Here is a 17,200-nt window from a genome sequence, read left to right as displayed (position 1 = left end):
AAGCTGATGCTTAGAGACAGGAGTATTTGAAAACTTTTTAAGAAACTGCATCCAATTACAGCAGAGGGCATCTTAGTGAAGATTTGGAATAGAACACCTTGGGAATGAAGGGAGGAGATGTACATATATCTGCCAACAGATCCAAACAGGAAGGTTTTAGCCAGGAAGCAGCTCAGCCTTTATCTCTTTTGCACTTAAAAATTATTAATTTCTGTGCATTAATCATAAAATGCTCATGCAACTAACATGCTTAGTAGTCTTTACCTCTTTTGCACTTGAAAAATTATTTATTTCCTTGTGTTAATCAAAAGTTTTTAATGAATTTAATATCCTCAGATTACAGCCTGGAACCTAAATCTTTCTGTTTTACAGGCAATGAACCTAAAATACAGCTATGTCTTATCTGTGTGAAATGAAATTAAGATGAATTTGGAAAACTCACACAGAAAATATGAAGTGATTTTCAAGTTCCGGACATGAGGACTGTTTTGAAACTTTAATTTACACTGTATTTAGTGACACCTTTTTCCTCTTCTCATTTTAAGACTTGTGACAAGCAGTCATCAGACACAGGACACCAGAAGGTACAAACACATGACAAAATGAGAGCTCTTCCCAATTATGAGCTACTTAAAGATGCTTCAGTATGTTAAAAACAGATTAATAACTTTTGCCACGACCTCACTAAAGTAACACTACTGAAACTGATCCATACTAGTTACAAGACTTTTTAATTACTAGTAAATGGCTAATAAACAAAGTTCAACTTCAAGTTGGATGCATCAAAATTCTCCCTCTACAAAATGCAGCTATGTTACAAAACTGATCAGAAGCTTATGGTTTTTCATTATTAAACTCTTTTCTTCAACTTAATACTTTCTCCACCCCACAAATACAAACCCTATTTAAGAACAACTTCTGTGCAAGGACCACTTAGTTAGCCTGCACTTGCTATTTTTACTGTTTCTAGGCGTTCCCCTAGAAAGAGGTTTTTCCTGTAAGACTACAAATAAGACCGGTAGGCATAAGTCAAAACAAGCGGAATTAAAATAAACGTCAACAGTTTGCATTGACAGATGAACTTGTAGCCCACAGTCAACCACTCCTCACACACATTTGGCAACAGCTCTGGGCTTCTCTGTTTTTGTTTTCAGTCCTTAGAGTGTGTTCAAATCACTCTTGACAAACAAGCTTAGCTCACTCTGTGCAGGCAACTTTGCAGAAGCCTGTCTTTTTCACATGGAAAGCACCTGCTGCAGCAATCACAGTAAGAGCAGAAAATCTTCTTAAATACTTCTCTACTGACTCCTTACTGTGGACCTCACACACTTAGAGTCCTGACAGTTTCTAGACATCCCAGAAGGAAAACAGTCATTGCAACTCTTCCATGAAGCAAGCTCCAACTCAAACTCAAAATTACCTTTGTAATAAATCAGACCATCAAACATACATACATTTGTACAGACAAATTTATTTACATCCGGAAATAATTTTGCATTTTTACCCGTGCTGTCACTAAGAGACACCTGTTTCATATAAAATCTTGGGTTCACAGTCTCCAGAGCTTGACAGAAATTTGCTGCTACTACACAGGACCAGCAGAGCTTTTTGGAGCTCACTTTTTGGAGCTTCTACGCAGATTGAAGTTATTCCCAGATAACCAAAACTTCCACTTTTTTATTATCAAATTACCAAAATTGCATGATTTCAGAAATAAGAATGTTTCCACCAGCTTTTATAAATAAACAATATAAAGCAGCTATATTTATATTACAAGTGTTTTCCTTCTTACAGTATCTACACTTCAGTTAGACTAAAATATCAGTATAGTGATTTCAACAACTATCTGTTTTCTGAAGGCTTTTTGCATTTAAGCCTTTTCATTTCCACAGATTTCCAAGCACAATCCCTACGAAGAGCAGAATTCCTACAGTACGATTTGAAGCAAATTTTTTCCAACAGTCTTCGGGCTTGTCTATGTCCAAAGTGTAAATCTGCAAAAGTACAGTATAACATTAAAGGATTACTATTATTCTACAGATTCATAAATATCTTACACATCACAAAATTATCTGCAACTTCAAAAAATTATTCTTAAGCTCTAAAGTCTACCCTTAACTACACAAGAAACAGGAATACTCGGTGTTTAATTTTTTTTTTGCATAACTGGCATCTGTGTTTGACAGATTTTTTTCAACATACAGCTGAAAAGTCAAGGATCTCATAAGAACATGATTCCCAGACCATCTCAATGGAAGCCCAGTTACTGGTGTGTCTGGATTGATACTTAAAAGTACAAAAATATCTGGGTATGTAAATAAGTTTTGAGATTTTCCTTAGTAGGTTGCCACCTAATTCTTCAATGTAACTTTAAATAAAAATGAATGCACTTTTCCATCTCTGCTACAAGGTGTTGTGCTATGTTTCAGCAGAGACAAGGCACTGCAGAGCCAGCAGTGAACCAGAGCAAGTGCTAGAGCCTGCCTTGCCACACAGGGCTGGTTTCAGTCCAGTTGCTCTTAGCCAAGTCCATGCAATTCCCTTCCAAACAAGGACCAGGACACCTGCAATAGCAGCCAGAAGGCCTGGCTTACCCACATGGCAGCTCTCTGCTGTGAGTCACAAATAAAAGTGGGAAAAAAAAAAAACACCAAAAAAAAAACAACAAAAAATCCCAACTCACAAGGTACAGCAAGAGCAAATTTACTGAAAAAATATTCCCAAAATCAAAATTTGGTGCAGAAGTCTTGAGCACAACAACAAGAGGAAATGTTGAGCAAAATGACTGAAAGGATTAACAGAGAAGGAGCCCCAAAAACCTCAAACTTTGCATTTCAGCCTTTGAAAAAGTTAAAATAGAAAGAAGTATTTGACTGAAAGAAGTGAAACCTTTGCCAGGAGATCTGCTTCATTTGTGGCTGTAGAGAGAAAACAGGGCTGGGTCCTGATCAAATAATAAAAAAAACTCTTCACAAGCTTCTCAAATATGATGTGATTCACGCCCTTAAGAACCTGTCAGCTCCTCAGACACTAGGAACTTGAAACACTGAACTGGCAAATGAAACTAAACAGCAGCTAAGCTATTCTTTCAGAAACACATGGAAAGTAGAAGATGTTATTTTTCTACTGGCACACCTCTTGAGAGGGATACAATTTGATATCATCATGACCAAATTTTTCTGCCTCAGGCAGAAAAAATTCAGTGAATCAAGGAAATCTTGGAAATCCTGATCCTCAAGCATCTTACTTAGCTTTCTAAACTCAGTTAAAGACACAATCAGAAATCTTGAACAAGAAGACAAGCATAAAAATATTTAAGCAGGACTATACTAAAATAATTCCTCAAAAAGAAGCTACTCTGTGGTACACAGAACAGTTCTGCTCTTTTGACTTTGGCAGTCCACACAATTGTGAATCCCCCATCATTTATACTCATTAGTCTGCATCCTCACTTACAAAGATCCTTAAAAGTGGTTCTCATTTAGGACAAAACAACAGCACAAAGGCTCTCTGACAATTCAAACTGTAAATGATCATGCAGAGGACATAGGATTCTTTTCCTCATACATTTCCAAGCACAGTCACTATGAAAACAGTGGCTGAGTGCCAGACTACATCAACACAAGGATTCTCTTACCCACTGATATGTTTAATATCCATTACCTGCATGAGCTCCACCCACTAAAATGCAACATTATGATCAATGCGCTTTATAAAAAGTTCCACATCACCATTCCAAATTTAACTTCTCAGACTAGTAATGGTTTTACTACTTGCAATACACAATACTCTGCCATCACTTACCTATCAAAACCAGCAATTAATTTTTGAATAGACTGACTTGTCACCTACTACAACACTGTGTAACACAGTTGTTAGGATTCAGAAATAACAAGATAACAAGATTCTATCTGCATCCTTTACTGACAAAGCTAATCTCTTTCTTTCTGTTATTCATAAAAATTTCTAAATGAATGCAACTACAAGACTGAATTGGATTGTTCTCTGCTTTTAAGAGAACTCTTTAGAACTGTCAATTAACATAAAATTATAATGCTAACATCTGCTATTATATGTGCCAGACACTGCAAGAACTGAATCAGAGCAGTCAACACCACAGTATTTTGCAGCACATTGAGGCGGATCTAGCAGCAGCTGCTGCTGGCAGTGAGAAGAAAACACTTTCCTTGAGATCACAGCTTAATGTGTGGCACTTCTCTTGGTTACAAACAAACTGAAACTCAGTGCTCCACTGTTTGTGGTCAGGACTGAAGGTCTCCTCAATCAAAAGGTCTGCAAAAGGTACTTCAGAAGACCAAGCTTATTGTCAGAAGACTTTAGTTCTCTTTACAGGAACTGCTTTTCATGGGTAGCTCATTAATTGATGGGAGTTGAAAAGCTCTCTGAGTTGAAAAGCCCTTGTTAGTAAGAACTTCCTCATGGAAAAAGTATGAATAAATCCATCAAACCTGGTGTGCCAGATGAGCCCCTACGGCAGCCACAGCCGAGTAATACGGGAGGGTTTGGTTGCAATTCACCCCTGTCACACACAAACTCAGGAGCATTGCCAGGCTGAAGCCACTGAGCCACTGCTTTGTGTCTTTCTTGAAATGCAGTGCAGTTGACTTCACACCAATCATGATGTCATCCCTCTTATCCTGGAATAAAAAGATGAATTACCACAAAATCCATAATCCAATGCCACTTCATAAGAAAAATAAAAATTAAGGACTTGCTTACATTTTCTATGCTTCTTACTAGGAGCCCAATTTAAGGGCAGTTGTAGGTCCCCACACTAAAATTTAAACTAGAAGGTTGGCCTTAGAGCTGTTTAGCAGCCAGGAGTTAATATCAATGTCAAAAATATTTCCACAACACAAAAGCATAAGAGCACAAAGGGTATTGTACTTCCATCTTTCCACCTGACTTGTAAAACCTTGGCAAACAGCAATAAAAATTTGAAGGGCTGGGACTTCTTTGGGGCTGCTTCAGCTCAGCTGCAGGTGAAGAACTGCAAGAGGTTAGTTCTGCTGTTTGACGACAAATTTGTAAACAAAACACACAAACTTGTGTGTTTAAACACGGGTATCTGGAAGGTTTCACTGTCACCCTACCTGATGTGCATAAATGGTGTCGTACACCAGTGTCCACATGACTCCAGCAAAGTACAAGGGCAAACACACAGACCACTCACATGACCCTTTGATGGCAGACCAGCCAAGAAGGGCTCCCCAATTAAATGTAAATCCTAAAAACATTAAGAGAATTTAAAAAAATGGAAGTTACAAGAATGTCAGCAGCAATTAAACACAATTTATCTGAGAGTGTATCATATCAGCAGCCTTTTGTATAATACCAACATCTCTATTTTTCTACCACTTATCTTCACGCAGGTAATAAATATAAATAATTTGACATTTAATACTCTGGACATGCAAGAAAAATTACATATGCCACACATTTTTCTCTAATTTGAGTTTGACTTCATTAGTGTAGGGAAACATTTGCACAGAACTATTCTAGAATACTGTAACAACAGGTCTGAAGGTGAAATGCTCAGGTGTCAGTGTAACAAAACATGTCAGGATAACTGGCTGCAAAACAGTACACAGCAGCCAACTATGGTACTTCTAGCCTGAAAATGACAATTTTTGGTCAAAATTGAAGCTGAAGACAGCTGGAATGTGAGAGCCAATATACACAGGTATATTTTAGTAGCTCAACCCAAAAGACAAGCACCATCAGTATCTGTTCAGGAGTTATTTTAGAAGCTGAAGACTGAAATGCTGTACAGACAAATCTGTATTTAAGAAGGGTTTTGAAATAACTGCAAAACTACAGCTCACTCTCAAATGACAAAATGTTTATTTCCACACTACTCTTCTACCTCCTATCACTGCATCAAAACAAGGAACTAATTTCTAATAACAAAAAAAATCCAACCCCAAAACCACACACCAATGCCAGGGCCTGTCACAAATTAAGTAGCTTGTGGCACAACAGAGCTTTGTCTGTAAGGTATTTCTATTTTGATATAAAGTTATAAAAAGTCAGATTGCTAAAGCTCAAGTACAAACTTGTAAAACACCCCAAAAACTACATCTGAAATTAAAAAAAGAGAAAAAATCTTTCCATCTCACCTAAAACTAGCTGTGGCCAGTATGTTATTCTCTTCATCAGAGGGTAGGTGATCACAAGGAATAAAGAGGATGCTCCCAGAATGATACTGTAAAAAGTACCAAGAGAATTATTGTTTGCCAGGCTAAAGATCAGTAGATGTAGTGCAGCACTGCAGGAGATGTACATGGTACTGATCTAATTCTTTCCTTTCAATTACAATTCCATGACTAATAACATCCTCCCTCTGACCCCAACACCTTTTCTACTCAAAATCTCTGTGCTTAACTCAGGACCAAGAAGCAGACTTTAAAAACCAAAAGATAACTCATACATCACCTGTAGTAATTCAGACACAGAAGCACACACAGTGCCAGGCTGAGCTGTCCCCCGAGAAAAACCAAGGACTGGAAAGTGGAGATATCTCCAGCTGCCAGGGGTCTGCTTGCTGTCCTTGCAACCTAAAAATGGAAATAATATTACCACTAGGTATGTCTGTAACTGATGGGCAATTTACAATGGTTTTTTTCCTATTTTCTGAAGCGAAATGAAAAGGTCCTAATTCTGTTGTTTGCTTTTGTTTCTCTCTAATGGCATTTTCAGAATCCAGTCCCATTGATGTGGAGTTAACAGCTGCGAAAAGATATTTAATCCCAACTGGGATACAGTGGAATTTAGAAATTCTGTATGGAGCAAGAAATCATACAAGCTAAACTGAAGAAAGAAACAAGTGTCAGAAAAAAGTTAAACTAAATGAATGGTGAATACTTGCCAAAGATTACCAGCACCAGAAGAACACCAAATGACTGAATTTCACCTCAACATGAGCAAGAACTTCTCTACACTGAGGGTGGCAGAGCCCTGGAACAGGCTGCCCAGGGAAACTGTGGAGTGTCCCTCTCTGGAGACATTCCAAACCCCACCTGAACATGTTCCTGTGTCACCTGCTCCAGGTGACCCTGCCTTGCCAGGTTGGACTGGATGATCTCCAGAGGTGCCTTTCAACCTAACAACTCCATGAAATTGTGCATTTTGATGAAAATGGTGTCAAGTCTATTCAATGAGGTTCAAAAGCCAACTTTTACAGAATATTCTGTACATAAAAAGTATCTTGCCTATGCTTGAATAATGTGAATTTATATAAACCCTTTTAGCTTGTTCTCCCCTCTGCCATCAGGCTATGCTAACATCAAATACTGCTTTTGGAGCAGTAAACATGCACTTAACACAGCTGTGACCAATTCCACTGCACAGTGCAACCAAACATGGGATGCTTCACTTGAAGAAAATATGTCCCAAATAATCAGTAACACAAAATCTAACCCCCAAACCACCATTATTACAGGGCTTGCAAGGGTTTTTCAGGATGAAGAGGAGACGAGAATGTTGACCTCATGTTTAGAAGGCTTGATTTATTATTTTATGATATATATTACATTATGATTAGACTAAAAGAATAGAGAGAAAGGTTCTCAGAAGCTTGCTATGCTAAGAATAGAAAAGGAAAGAATCAACAAAGTTCTGTGTCTAGGCAGAAAGCAAGAACAGCTCTGCCGTGAGTGGTCAGTAAATCAAAACATTCACAGGAGACCAATCACAGATCTACTTGTTGCATTCCACAGCAGCAGATAACCATTGTTTACATTTTGTTGCTGAGGCCACAGCTTCTCAGAAAGAGGAAAAATCCCAAAAAAAAGATTCTTCACAAAAGATGTCTGTGACACACCATCACCTACACCAACCAACTCCTGCTGTTGGCCTGGCCTTTATGGCACCTGTGTTGAAGAAAGCCTTTTAAGGTACCCCAGAAAAAGCTGCGAAGGCAATTTTTAAAACTTTCTATCTGACCACATCACATAATGCACAAATTAAACCATTATATTGAAATTCGTTTCTTACTTATCACATCCCCACATCAAATCTGTTTAGCATATGTAGTTGTTAACACCTTCCAAACCCTAAACCATCCAAAGCTTCCATAAACCCCATTCTGATTCCCTGCCTTCCCAACAGCACAAACACAAGTGCCATACTAAGAACTCCACGTACTGGATTGGCTCATTAGTCAGTGTCTTGTAGGGCCAAAACTCAAAACTCCAAAACCACAGGAACAATACAGGAAAAAAAAAAACAGGAGGAGTAAACAGCATCATCAGGATGTTCCCCTCCAAGCTGGAACCTGTGAACATTTTAGAATCTCACACTGGGCACTGCCTTTTACTTATTTCCCTCTTCTGAACAAATGGGAGATGATAAATGAAAACACACAACATAATAGAAGGAGATTAGCTCAGGGCTGGGCATGATACTGTGAACAGCCAAAATTAACAATACAACAATAAAAGGAAATGCTGCTCCTAAAATTGGGGGGGGGGGAAGTAATTCTTGGATAGATTGTCACTAGCAAGTGTAGCAAAAAAGTGTTACTTGGTTTGTTCTGTGGTGCAAAACAAGGTTGAAAAATAAACTTGTTCAAGTACTGCCTAAAGCAAACAAGCAAACAACAGCATGTATTTTATCTTACACAGAGGTGAGTGAGTATTCTAGAAGACTTACTACAGTCCTAGACAAAGAAAAAAATACTTTCTACTGGTTTTGGAGGAAATGTAAACAAATTAATTGCATGCATCTCAGACAGAAACATGGAGAAATTCCAGAAGCTGGAGCCTGCACTCATCAAGGAATCACTAGTGATGTTAATATATTTCAGTGCCTTCAGAACCCTTGGTGCATGGCTGAGAAAAAACAGCATGTGTTAAGTGGAGTTTCTCTCCCTGGAGACATTCAAAATCCATTTGGATGTGCTCCTGTGTAACCTGCTGTAGATGAGCTGGCCTTGGCAAGGGGATTGAGCTAGATCATCTCCCGAGATCCCTTCTAACCCTAAAAATTCTGTTGATTCTGTGACATGGAGATGAATGGGCGCATGCTCAGTTCTCTGAATCACAGAAGGGCTTGGGTTGGAAGGGGACCTTAAAGATCACCTCATTCCAACCCTCGTGTTGTGGACATGGACACTTTTTACTAGACCAGGTTACTTACACCCCATCTAACTTGGCCTTGAACACTTTCAGCGATGGGCCACCTAAAACTTCTCCGGGCAAACTACTCCAATGCCTCACCATCCTCAGAGTGAAGAACTTATTCCTAATATCTAATCTAAACCTACTCTTTCAATTTGAAGCCACGCCCGCTTGTCGTGTCACTGCACACTGTGAGCGGCCTGGCCCCGCGGTTCGCTACCTGTCTGTCATAGTCACGGTCCCACATGTCATTGATGGTGCAGCCGGCCCCTCGCATGAGCACGGCTCCCACGCCGAACAGCGACAGCATGTGCCAGTCCGGCAGGCAGCCGGGCGCGGCCGCCAGCCCGATGCTCCAGGTGCACGGCAGGTAGAGCAGCCACGTCCCTGCGGGGAGACAAAACCCGCGGGCGGGCTCAGCGGGGAGCGGGAGGCCACGGGCGGCCCCGGCCCTTCCCGCCGCGCTCACCGGCGGGCTGGTGCAGCCGCATGAGCCGCAAGTACGGCTGCAGCGGGGCCGGCGCGGCGCGCACCAGCTCGGCCGCCGAGAAGCTGCGCGGCCCCGGGGGCGCGGCGAGGCGGCGGAGCAGCAGGGGCGGGGCGGCGGCGAGGGGCAGGCGGGCGGCGCGGAGCCCGAGTGTGTCCCGGAGCCCGGGGACACCCCGGCACCACCGCGCCAGCAGCGGCGCCGCCATCTTAGCGCCGTCCCGCTGCCGGCGGGACGGAGTCTCGCGGCGCTGCGCATGCGCGGCGACCCCGGGCACACCGCGCCGGGGCTGAGGCGAGGCGGGGTTAGTGCATTCTCCGGGAAATCCTCGTCCTCGAAACTTATTAACGTGATCGTTCTTAACATTCCAGGATCGTTCTTAACATCTCCAGGACCTTTCCTCACCGTAGGAATTAAAAAAGAAAAAAAATCACATTTTCCATGTGGCCTATGTGTGTCTTCTCCTCGCTCACTCAGTTCTCCCACCGTCTGTGTGAGGGACTGAAATGCTGGGGGTTAATGACTCCCACACCCAGCGGCTTCCGAAAGCAGCGCGCCCTTGGCTGAGGCCGGGTTTGCTCTCCCCGAGCCGGACGGGAGGAGGAGAGGGCTTGGGATGTCTGTTGGGAAATCTCAGACCAGCACAGGAACAGCCCGGGTGGCCGTAACAAGCCCACCTTCGCTTAGCAACAGAGGAGGTACCTGAGCATTCCCACCTGAACTGGATTGTGTATTAACCCATTGAACTTCATGTTTCAGGGGCTTCCCCCACCCTTGATGGATCAAGACTGCAATCATCGCATATGAAAATTCAATGCATCAATTAAGTCTTGTTGCTGGGTCCACAGGTGGTGTTTTCTGTGCAGAAAAATTCACAGCACCGGAGGTTTATGTCCAAAAAGGAGACAGAGAAGTCCTCTGACTTTATTCCAAAAAAAAAGGGAGAGGCCATGGGCATTCCCGTGGCATCTCTCAAGTGTTTGGAGGACGTAGCTTTCTTTTAATCCTATTTTCCCGGCCGCATGACCCTCTTCCTTTCCCCATTGACTGAGGTACTTGGGAGGTACAGGCTGCCCGAATCACCTCATACGTATCCCCTTCTAATATACACACACACACCCACACACCCACACACACACATACCCACCCCCACCTTTTCTTTGTATCTCCAAGTCCAGGATTTTAATACAGCCTTAGATGAGAAAGTCTCTGTCTGAAATTTATGGTTACTCCCGTTGCTTCTTTCACCTATCAGCATCTAGCTTTTCCTACAGGCATGCTCACAGTTTGTTTGTAAAGACACATTCTTCTCATTCCCTTCATATCTTCCCACTGTCTGTCTTGTCCTTTCTCTTTCTTTTCCTTATATATTTTCTTAAATTCTATCTTTATATTTTCTATGGTTATATTTCTATAGATAATATCTGAAGCGGCTGCATACCTCCTTTCCAGAGTTCTAAACTAAACCTGCTCTATATAAACACTGGTCATTCATGTGTCATTTCACTCTTCTCTACCCCATTAACAAGAACCTGTTACCTCACCTTCAGGGTCATAACACCAACTTATAAGTTATTGCACAAAACAGAGAGCAGAGAACCATAAAACCTTTGCTTTTCATGGCATGGTTTCAGTGTGTGTGTCCTCAGATCTGCTGCTAAAAGATTCCGTGGGGAGTTCATTGTCCCTCTAGAGTATAAATTCTTTTGCATTACACACTTCCTTCAGCTTGAATGACTCACACACTGGTAGAAAACAATGGAAACCATTTTGAACTTTGATTTCCCAAGATGCTGACTAGCAGGAGGAAGTGAAATATGAATGCAATGGAGAAGTGACTTTAATGTTTTGCCAACGTTTTGCCATTGTTTTATTGTTTTAATGAGCAGTACTCCACAGCTGTAAAACGATTTGCACAGGACCATAAAGGAGAGAATTGCTCAACTCTGGTGAAGAGTAGCTAATAATCTAGGTTCCATATCATGCTGAGAAAGTCATCATGGGCTTTATTCAGACACAGACAAGTACCTGAGGTGTGATTGAATAGTGAGTCCTGGCAATGAATCCCCACGGCCTATCTGCCTGCCATGTGTGTAGGAATGTGGATGCTCATTGTCACCAGCTGGATGTCCTCTGTAGACACTGCTTTGGGGTTTTTATATGTGTGAAGTGGCAAGGAAACCCTGGACTGTCTGCAGAAAAATTTTAAGGAGCTCGGGGAAGTAGAGCAGTAAACTTTTACAAAGTAAACTTTTACAGTTACTGCTGCTGTATTTACATTCATAATAAAGTGGCCTGGGCCTTCACTGAAAGATAATCGAGGGAATAGCTCGTTTCAGACTAATAAAGCCCTGCTGTCTTGTTAGCTGAAATCTGAGTTGATGGCCAAAATGTCCCTGACTCTAAGGTGGTTATCAGTTTCCTTATTTTCACATACACCAAATGATCCCCTGCTCCAAAGTGTGATGCAACTTACTCCACCTTCCAGGAGATTCAATGTAAGTAATCTGACCTCAAGAGTCAAAAGGGCAAAAGTGAATTGGAATGAGTGTGAAATATGATTCTCCCTGTTCTCAAATAAGTGTACACAGTGTTATGAACAAAAACTCGGTTAATATTTTTTTATGAGAAAAAGTTTCAAAAAGGCAGCCAGACCACTGGCTCTGCCCAAGTTCTGTGTGTTTTGTTATTGTAATCACGGGTCGTTGTCGTTAATGGTTGTTTTTGTATTAGTAAAAGCCCTGGCCGGGGCGAGGTAATGGCCCTTCTCCTGGGTGGGGACCTTGCCCGAGGCTAAGTTGTACCTTTCCCAGAATAGTGAAGACACCTGAGAAGGTGGGGGGGGTTATGCAAAGTGACTCGCAAGACCAGAATGCTTTGTGGGACCCCCATCTCCAAACTCATGGAGAAACCCCAAAAACAACGAGCCACCTAAGAGTTGAGAGACTAGAGTGATGTCTGGACGTGAAGAACCGAGTGCTGAGCCTGCAGAGACGCGGAACACCTTCGGACCCTCTCGCCCTGACCATGGGAGTTGACCCCGGAGCTGAGACCAGGCCGACTGAGTGGGAAAAACTAACATCTGACACCATCTTATGGGATCAGGAGACCCAAAAAGGCTCCCAGAGAGGATCTGATCCCCAGCTCTGCCCCTGGTGGACAGAGCTGCGCATATCCTCCTCCTCTGAGTCGCCCTGGGAGACGACGGACGCTGCAGACCTGTCGAGCCGCCCAATCCTGAGCTAGTCACTTTTTAATAAAAGCATTACACAGGAGAAGAAGTCTCCTGGCCCTGTTTATTTCAGCTGGGGGCTCGTCCGGGATAGCCACGCCGCAAGAGGACTCAGGACTGGCCATCTTGGATCTTCAGAGGACAGCTGGCTACCAGGACCAGAGGGACCGGCTCAGGACAGCGACGCAGAGGAGCACCGGAGCACCGGACTGGTGAGAAACTCGGTGGCGGGAGCGGGAGACGTGCGCATGTGTGTGTGAGTGAGACGAGGGCCAGCAGCCGGACCTTCGAAGCGAGAGTGGACCCCTTATTACTGCGGTTCCGTTTTTTCGCGAGAAAAGCGGCCAGGAACAGGGAGACGCGAGTGAAATTAGTGTGAGTGAGTCGTCTCCCAAGGGGGAATAAAGGGCCCCCCCACTCCGGGCGTGCGGAGTGAATTACTGTGTATGAGTGGCACGCACCCCAAAGTCCTGACAAAGCGAGGTCAGGCACTTTTGTAAGTCTCGAGAAGGATTCGAGTAAGATTTGTCAGTCCCGAGAAGGATTCGGGTGGTTCACAAGCCCTGCAGGCAAAGTAAGTCCTGACGAAGGGAGGTCAGGCACTTTTGTAAGTCTCGAGAAGGATTCGAGTAAGATTTGTCAGTCCCGAGAAGGATTCGGGTGTTTCACAAGCCCTGCAGGCAAAGTAAGTCCTGACGAAGGGAGGTCAGGCACTTTTGTAAAGTCTCGAGAAGGATTCGAGTAAGATTTGTCAGTCCCGAGAAGGATTCGGGTGTTTCACAAGCCCTGCAGGCAAAGTAAGTCCTGACAAAGGAGTCAGGCACAAACCCCAGCGAAGGAGGCTGCGGTTTGCTTTTAAGTCCTGATACGGTGAAGCCTAAAAATTGGCGGGTTAGGCAAACTAAAAATCAGGCAGTTGTTTTTCCTGACTGAGGGTGTCAGGCACGACCCGGATTCTTGGCCGTGGCTTCGTGTGTTTAAGTCCCGATAGATGTAAGACCTGACGCTGAGAAGTTGGGCAATCAAGAGATTGGGCAGTTGTTTCAGTATAAAGTCCTGAGCATCAGGCAGTAAATTTGAAGTTCAGTGGAGGAGGCTGGAGCTCCTCAAGGAAGGTTTTTTTTGAAATTCCCAGTCAGTAGAGGCACCTTCGGGATATTTTTTATTGAGACTTGAAAAATGGGATGTTGTAGTAGTAAAAAGACTGGCAAGAGACTGAGGGATATACCTCCTAGTAGTCCCTTAGGAGAACTGTTAGTAAAATGGGATTCTATAGAGGCCACGAAGGGATTAGATAAAGTGAAAATGATCCATTATTGTATGGAAGCGTGGCCAGAATTAGAGTTGCAAGGAAGATGGCCTTGGTGTGGGACGAAGGATAAGTGGATGTGCCAACAATTAAATAATTATCTGACAGCTCGAGGGGATACTGATCCTGAGCAATTATTGTATGTAGCTTGCTGGTTAAAGAGTGCTGTTGGGGATGAAGGGGTGCGAATTTGTAAGGTACAGAGGAAGAAAGAGGGGAATGAAGGAGGGGATGATAGGACTAGTAAAAGATGGGACCCCCTGGATTATTTGCCTCCTTCTGCCCCTCCACCTTATAATCCTCTTCTTCAAGCACCTCAAATGGCAGGTCCGGTTCCTCCCCCGGCTGCCATCTCATTACCACCTGCTCAAATTCCTCCTTCTACCTCTTCAGCTTCAGCTATGATAAACCCAGTATCTCCTCCAGTTCCTTCTGCACCACCACAAGTGCCTACTCCACCTGCTGCATTCTCCACGCCTTCTCCAGCTTCACTTAATATTCACTCAGGCTCTTCTCCCCCTCCTATTGCTGTCCCTTTACCTCCTTCTACCTGGGACACAAATGCCTCCTCGCCCGATAGACAGCTATCAGCAAATACACCTGCTGATGGGCAGAACATTCAGGGTAACCCAGAAAACCCACAAAGTAGTTTGGCATCTGAAGATGGGCCGTACTGTAGCACCAGATCCAAGACCTCCAAGGCAGAGAGACTCTTTCCCCTCAGAGAGGTTCCTATGGGAGGAGTGGCGGGAGGTGTTGGCTTTGTGAATGCTCCCCTAACTGCTTCTGAGGTGAGGGGATTCAAGAAAGAGTTGGGGCATTTAGTTGAGGACCCAGTGGGCATAGCCAAACAAGTAGATCAATTTCTAGGTCCAAATATCTACACTTGGGGGGAAATGAATTCCATCCTGAGTATATTATTTTCCCCAGAAGAGGTCCAGATGATAAGGGCGGCTGGCATAAAAATTTGGGAGAAAGATAACAGTCCAGGACCCCAGGTGCCATCAGGTGAACAGAAATTGCCACTAACAGAGCCCAACTGGAACCCTAACCAGGAGGAGGGGAGGAAGGCCATGAGGGAATATAGGTCTTTGATAATACGGGGGATCAAAGAGTCAGTTCCCAAAGGAACTAATACCCAATTGGCATTTGAGGGTGCACAGGAGAAAGATGAAGCTCCTGCTGCCTGGCTTAATTGCCTAAGGCGGAACTTTCAGTTGTACTCTAGAATAGACCCAGACACCCCAGAAGGTCAAATGCTACTAAAAGTCCAATTTGTTACCAAATCTTGGCCTGATATACGGAGAAAACTGGAAAAGATAGAAGATTGGCAAGAGAAGAACATTAATGAGTTATTAAAAGAGGCACTGAAGGTGTATTTAAGGAGGGAGGAAGATAAAGCAAAGGCCAAGGCTAAGATCATGGTTGCTGTAGCTAGAGAAAGTGCAGGGTGGGCGGGTCCACCACCAGGAGGAGGCAAGGATAGGTCAGTACTGTCAAGTACAAGAGGGATAGAGACACCTCAAGGCCCTTTGAGAGAGCGACATTGCTATTACTGTGGAAAGGCAGGACACGTCAGGAGGTTTTGTAGAAAACTCAGTCTTGATGAGGCAATAGCTAGAGAACAAGATAATTTAGGGAAGATCCTTAAAGGTGACGATTAGAGGGTCAGGGGCTTTACACTATAGGGGACCTGATGTAACATCTAGAAGAGCCCTTGGTAAACTTTGAAGTGAGACCCTTAAATGAAGAATTTGAATTTTTGGTAGATACAGGAGCAGATAAGTCCTGTCTCAACAAAGTACTAAGAAGTATAGTATAGTATAGTATAGTATAGTATAGTATAGTATAGTATAGTATAGTATAGTATAGTATAGTATAGTATAGTATAGTATAGTATAGTGAAAAACATCTGAAGTTAGACAAAAACAGCTAGGTAGAAAGGATATCCAATAGCACCAAAACTGGCCAGTAATACTTAACTTGTAATAAGTGATGTGAAAGTAAAAGGTACCTTATTGTTGTCTTGTTGTGTGCGTGAGAGTGAGTCACAAGCAAAGTCAGCCTCAACTTCCCGGGCACGTGGGAAGGGGGCAGTGGAAGTGTGTGTATGTGTGACCTGCAAACCAAGCTTGTGTCCCCCAGGCGGGTGGGGGCTGTGGCCAAAGAGTGTGTGTGACCTGCAAACCAGACTAGTGCTCCTCAGGTGTGTGAGAGAGCCATAGCTGTAAGAGCGTGAGTGACACGCAGACAGCCTCACAGGTGAATATGCACCAGAGGCAACCAGAGCCAGGGCCCTTCCAGGAGGCCCAGAGATGCTGAGACCTGTGGGCCAACCCCAAGGTGAGGGGAGCCACAGTGATTTTCTAGCAATAATGATCCAGTTTGTGTCTTGAGGGTGTGAAGGAATGTGTGAGAATAAATATAGACAAATTAGAATAGAGGTAATGTAGATTGTGCATTATAAGTTTTACCACATCTCCTTAGAGGGAAGTGTATTGTGTAGAAGAATGGTGTAAGAAAAATTCAAGTGTAAGGGGTTGAAAGAAGTATTTAAGCTGTAAGCGAAAGTAAGAAACAGAAGCAAGAGATAAATAGATAACATCTTGAAAAATAGAACAGAAAAACCAGTGAATTAAATACACAGAAAAATAGGGGAATAAAAATACTTTGGGAGTTAAGTTAGCTGAGAACAACTCCTTGCAAAATACAGAGTATGTAGAAGTTGATGAGAGAAACATGCAAGCTATGGAAAATGAGAAATTAACCAATAACATTAAACAGAGAAACTGAGTTTTGATAAAATCATTAAATTGCAGACCATTAATGCCTGTGTTTGAAAGCCCGTTTCAGGTACTCTTCATTACTAATTCGACTGTGCAGACCAAAAGAAAAAGGTTGGACTCACATCACTCTCACCTCCTGGCATTGGACCAGGATTCAACACCAGTTTTTTTTTTTCCCCTCTGGCATTCTAGCATTGGACCGGACTCCACCCCTTTGTCCTTCTGGCATTGGGCCAGAGTCCCAGT

The 17,200-nt window shown here is 43.1% G+C and overlaps 1 protein-coding gene across 1 annotated transcript; it reads right to left on the bottom strand.

Moving 5' to 3' along the window:
• Positions 1-1,451: 1,451 nt before the first annotated feature.
• COQ2 (coenzyme Q2, polyprenyltransferase) lies at positions 1,452-9,835 on the bottom strand. Its single transcript, XM_058024192.1, has 7 exons — positions 9,610-9,835; positions 9,361-9,527; positions 6,457-6,578; positions 6,141-6,226; positions 5,115-5,248; positions 4,470-4,658; positions 1,452-1,994 (listed from the first exon to the last, which is right to left on the bottom strand). The coding sequence occupies exons 1-7, from the start codon at positions 9,833-9,835 to the stop codon at positions 1,881-1,883; spliced, it is 1,038 nt and encodes a 345-aa protein (XP_057880175.1). The 3' UTR covers positions 1,452-1,880.
• Positions 9,836-17,200: the final 7,365 nt, after the last annotated feature.

The sequence above is a fragment of the Melospiza georgiana genome, chromosome 5 (genome assembly GCF_028018845.1).
Source record: "Melospiza georgiana isolate bMelGeo1 chromosome 5, bMelGeo1.pri, whole genome shotgun sequence".
NCBI classification, from domain to species: domain Eukaryota; kingdom Metazoa; phylum Chordata; class Aves; order Passeriformes; family Passerellidae; genus Melospiza; species Melospiza georgiana.
The sequence above is the reverse complement of the archived record's forward strand: the minus strand, read 5'-3'. Positions and strand labels throughout refer to the sequence as shown.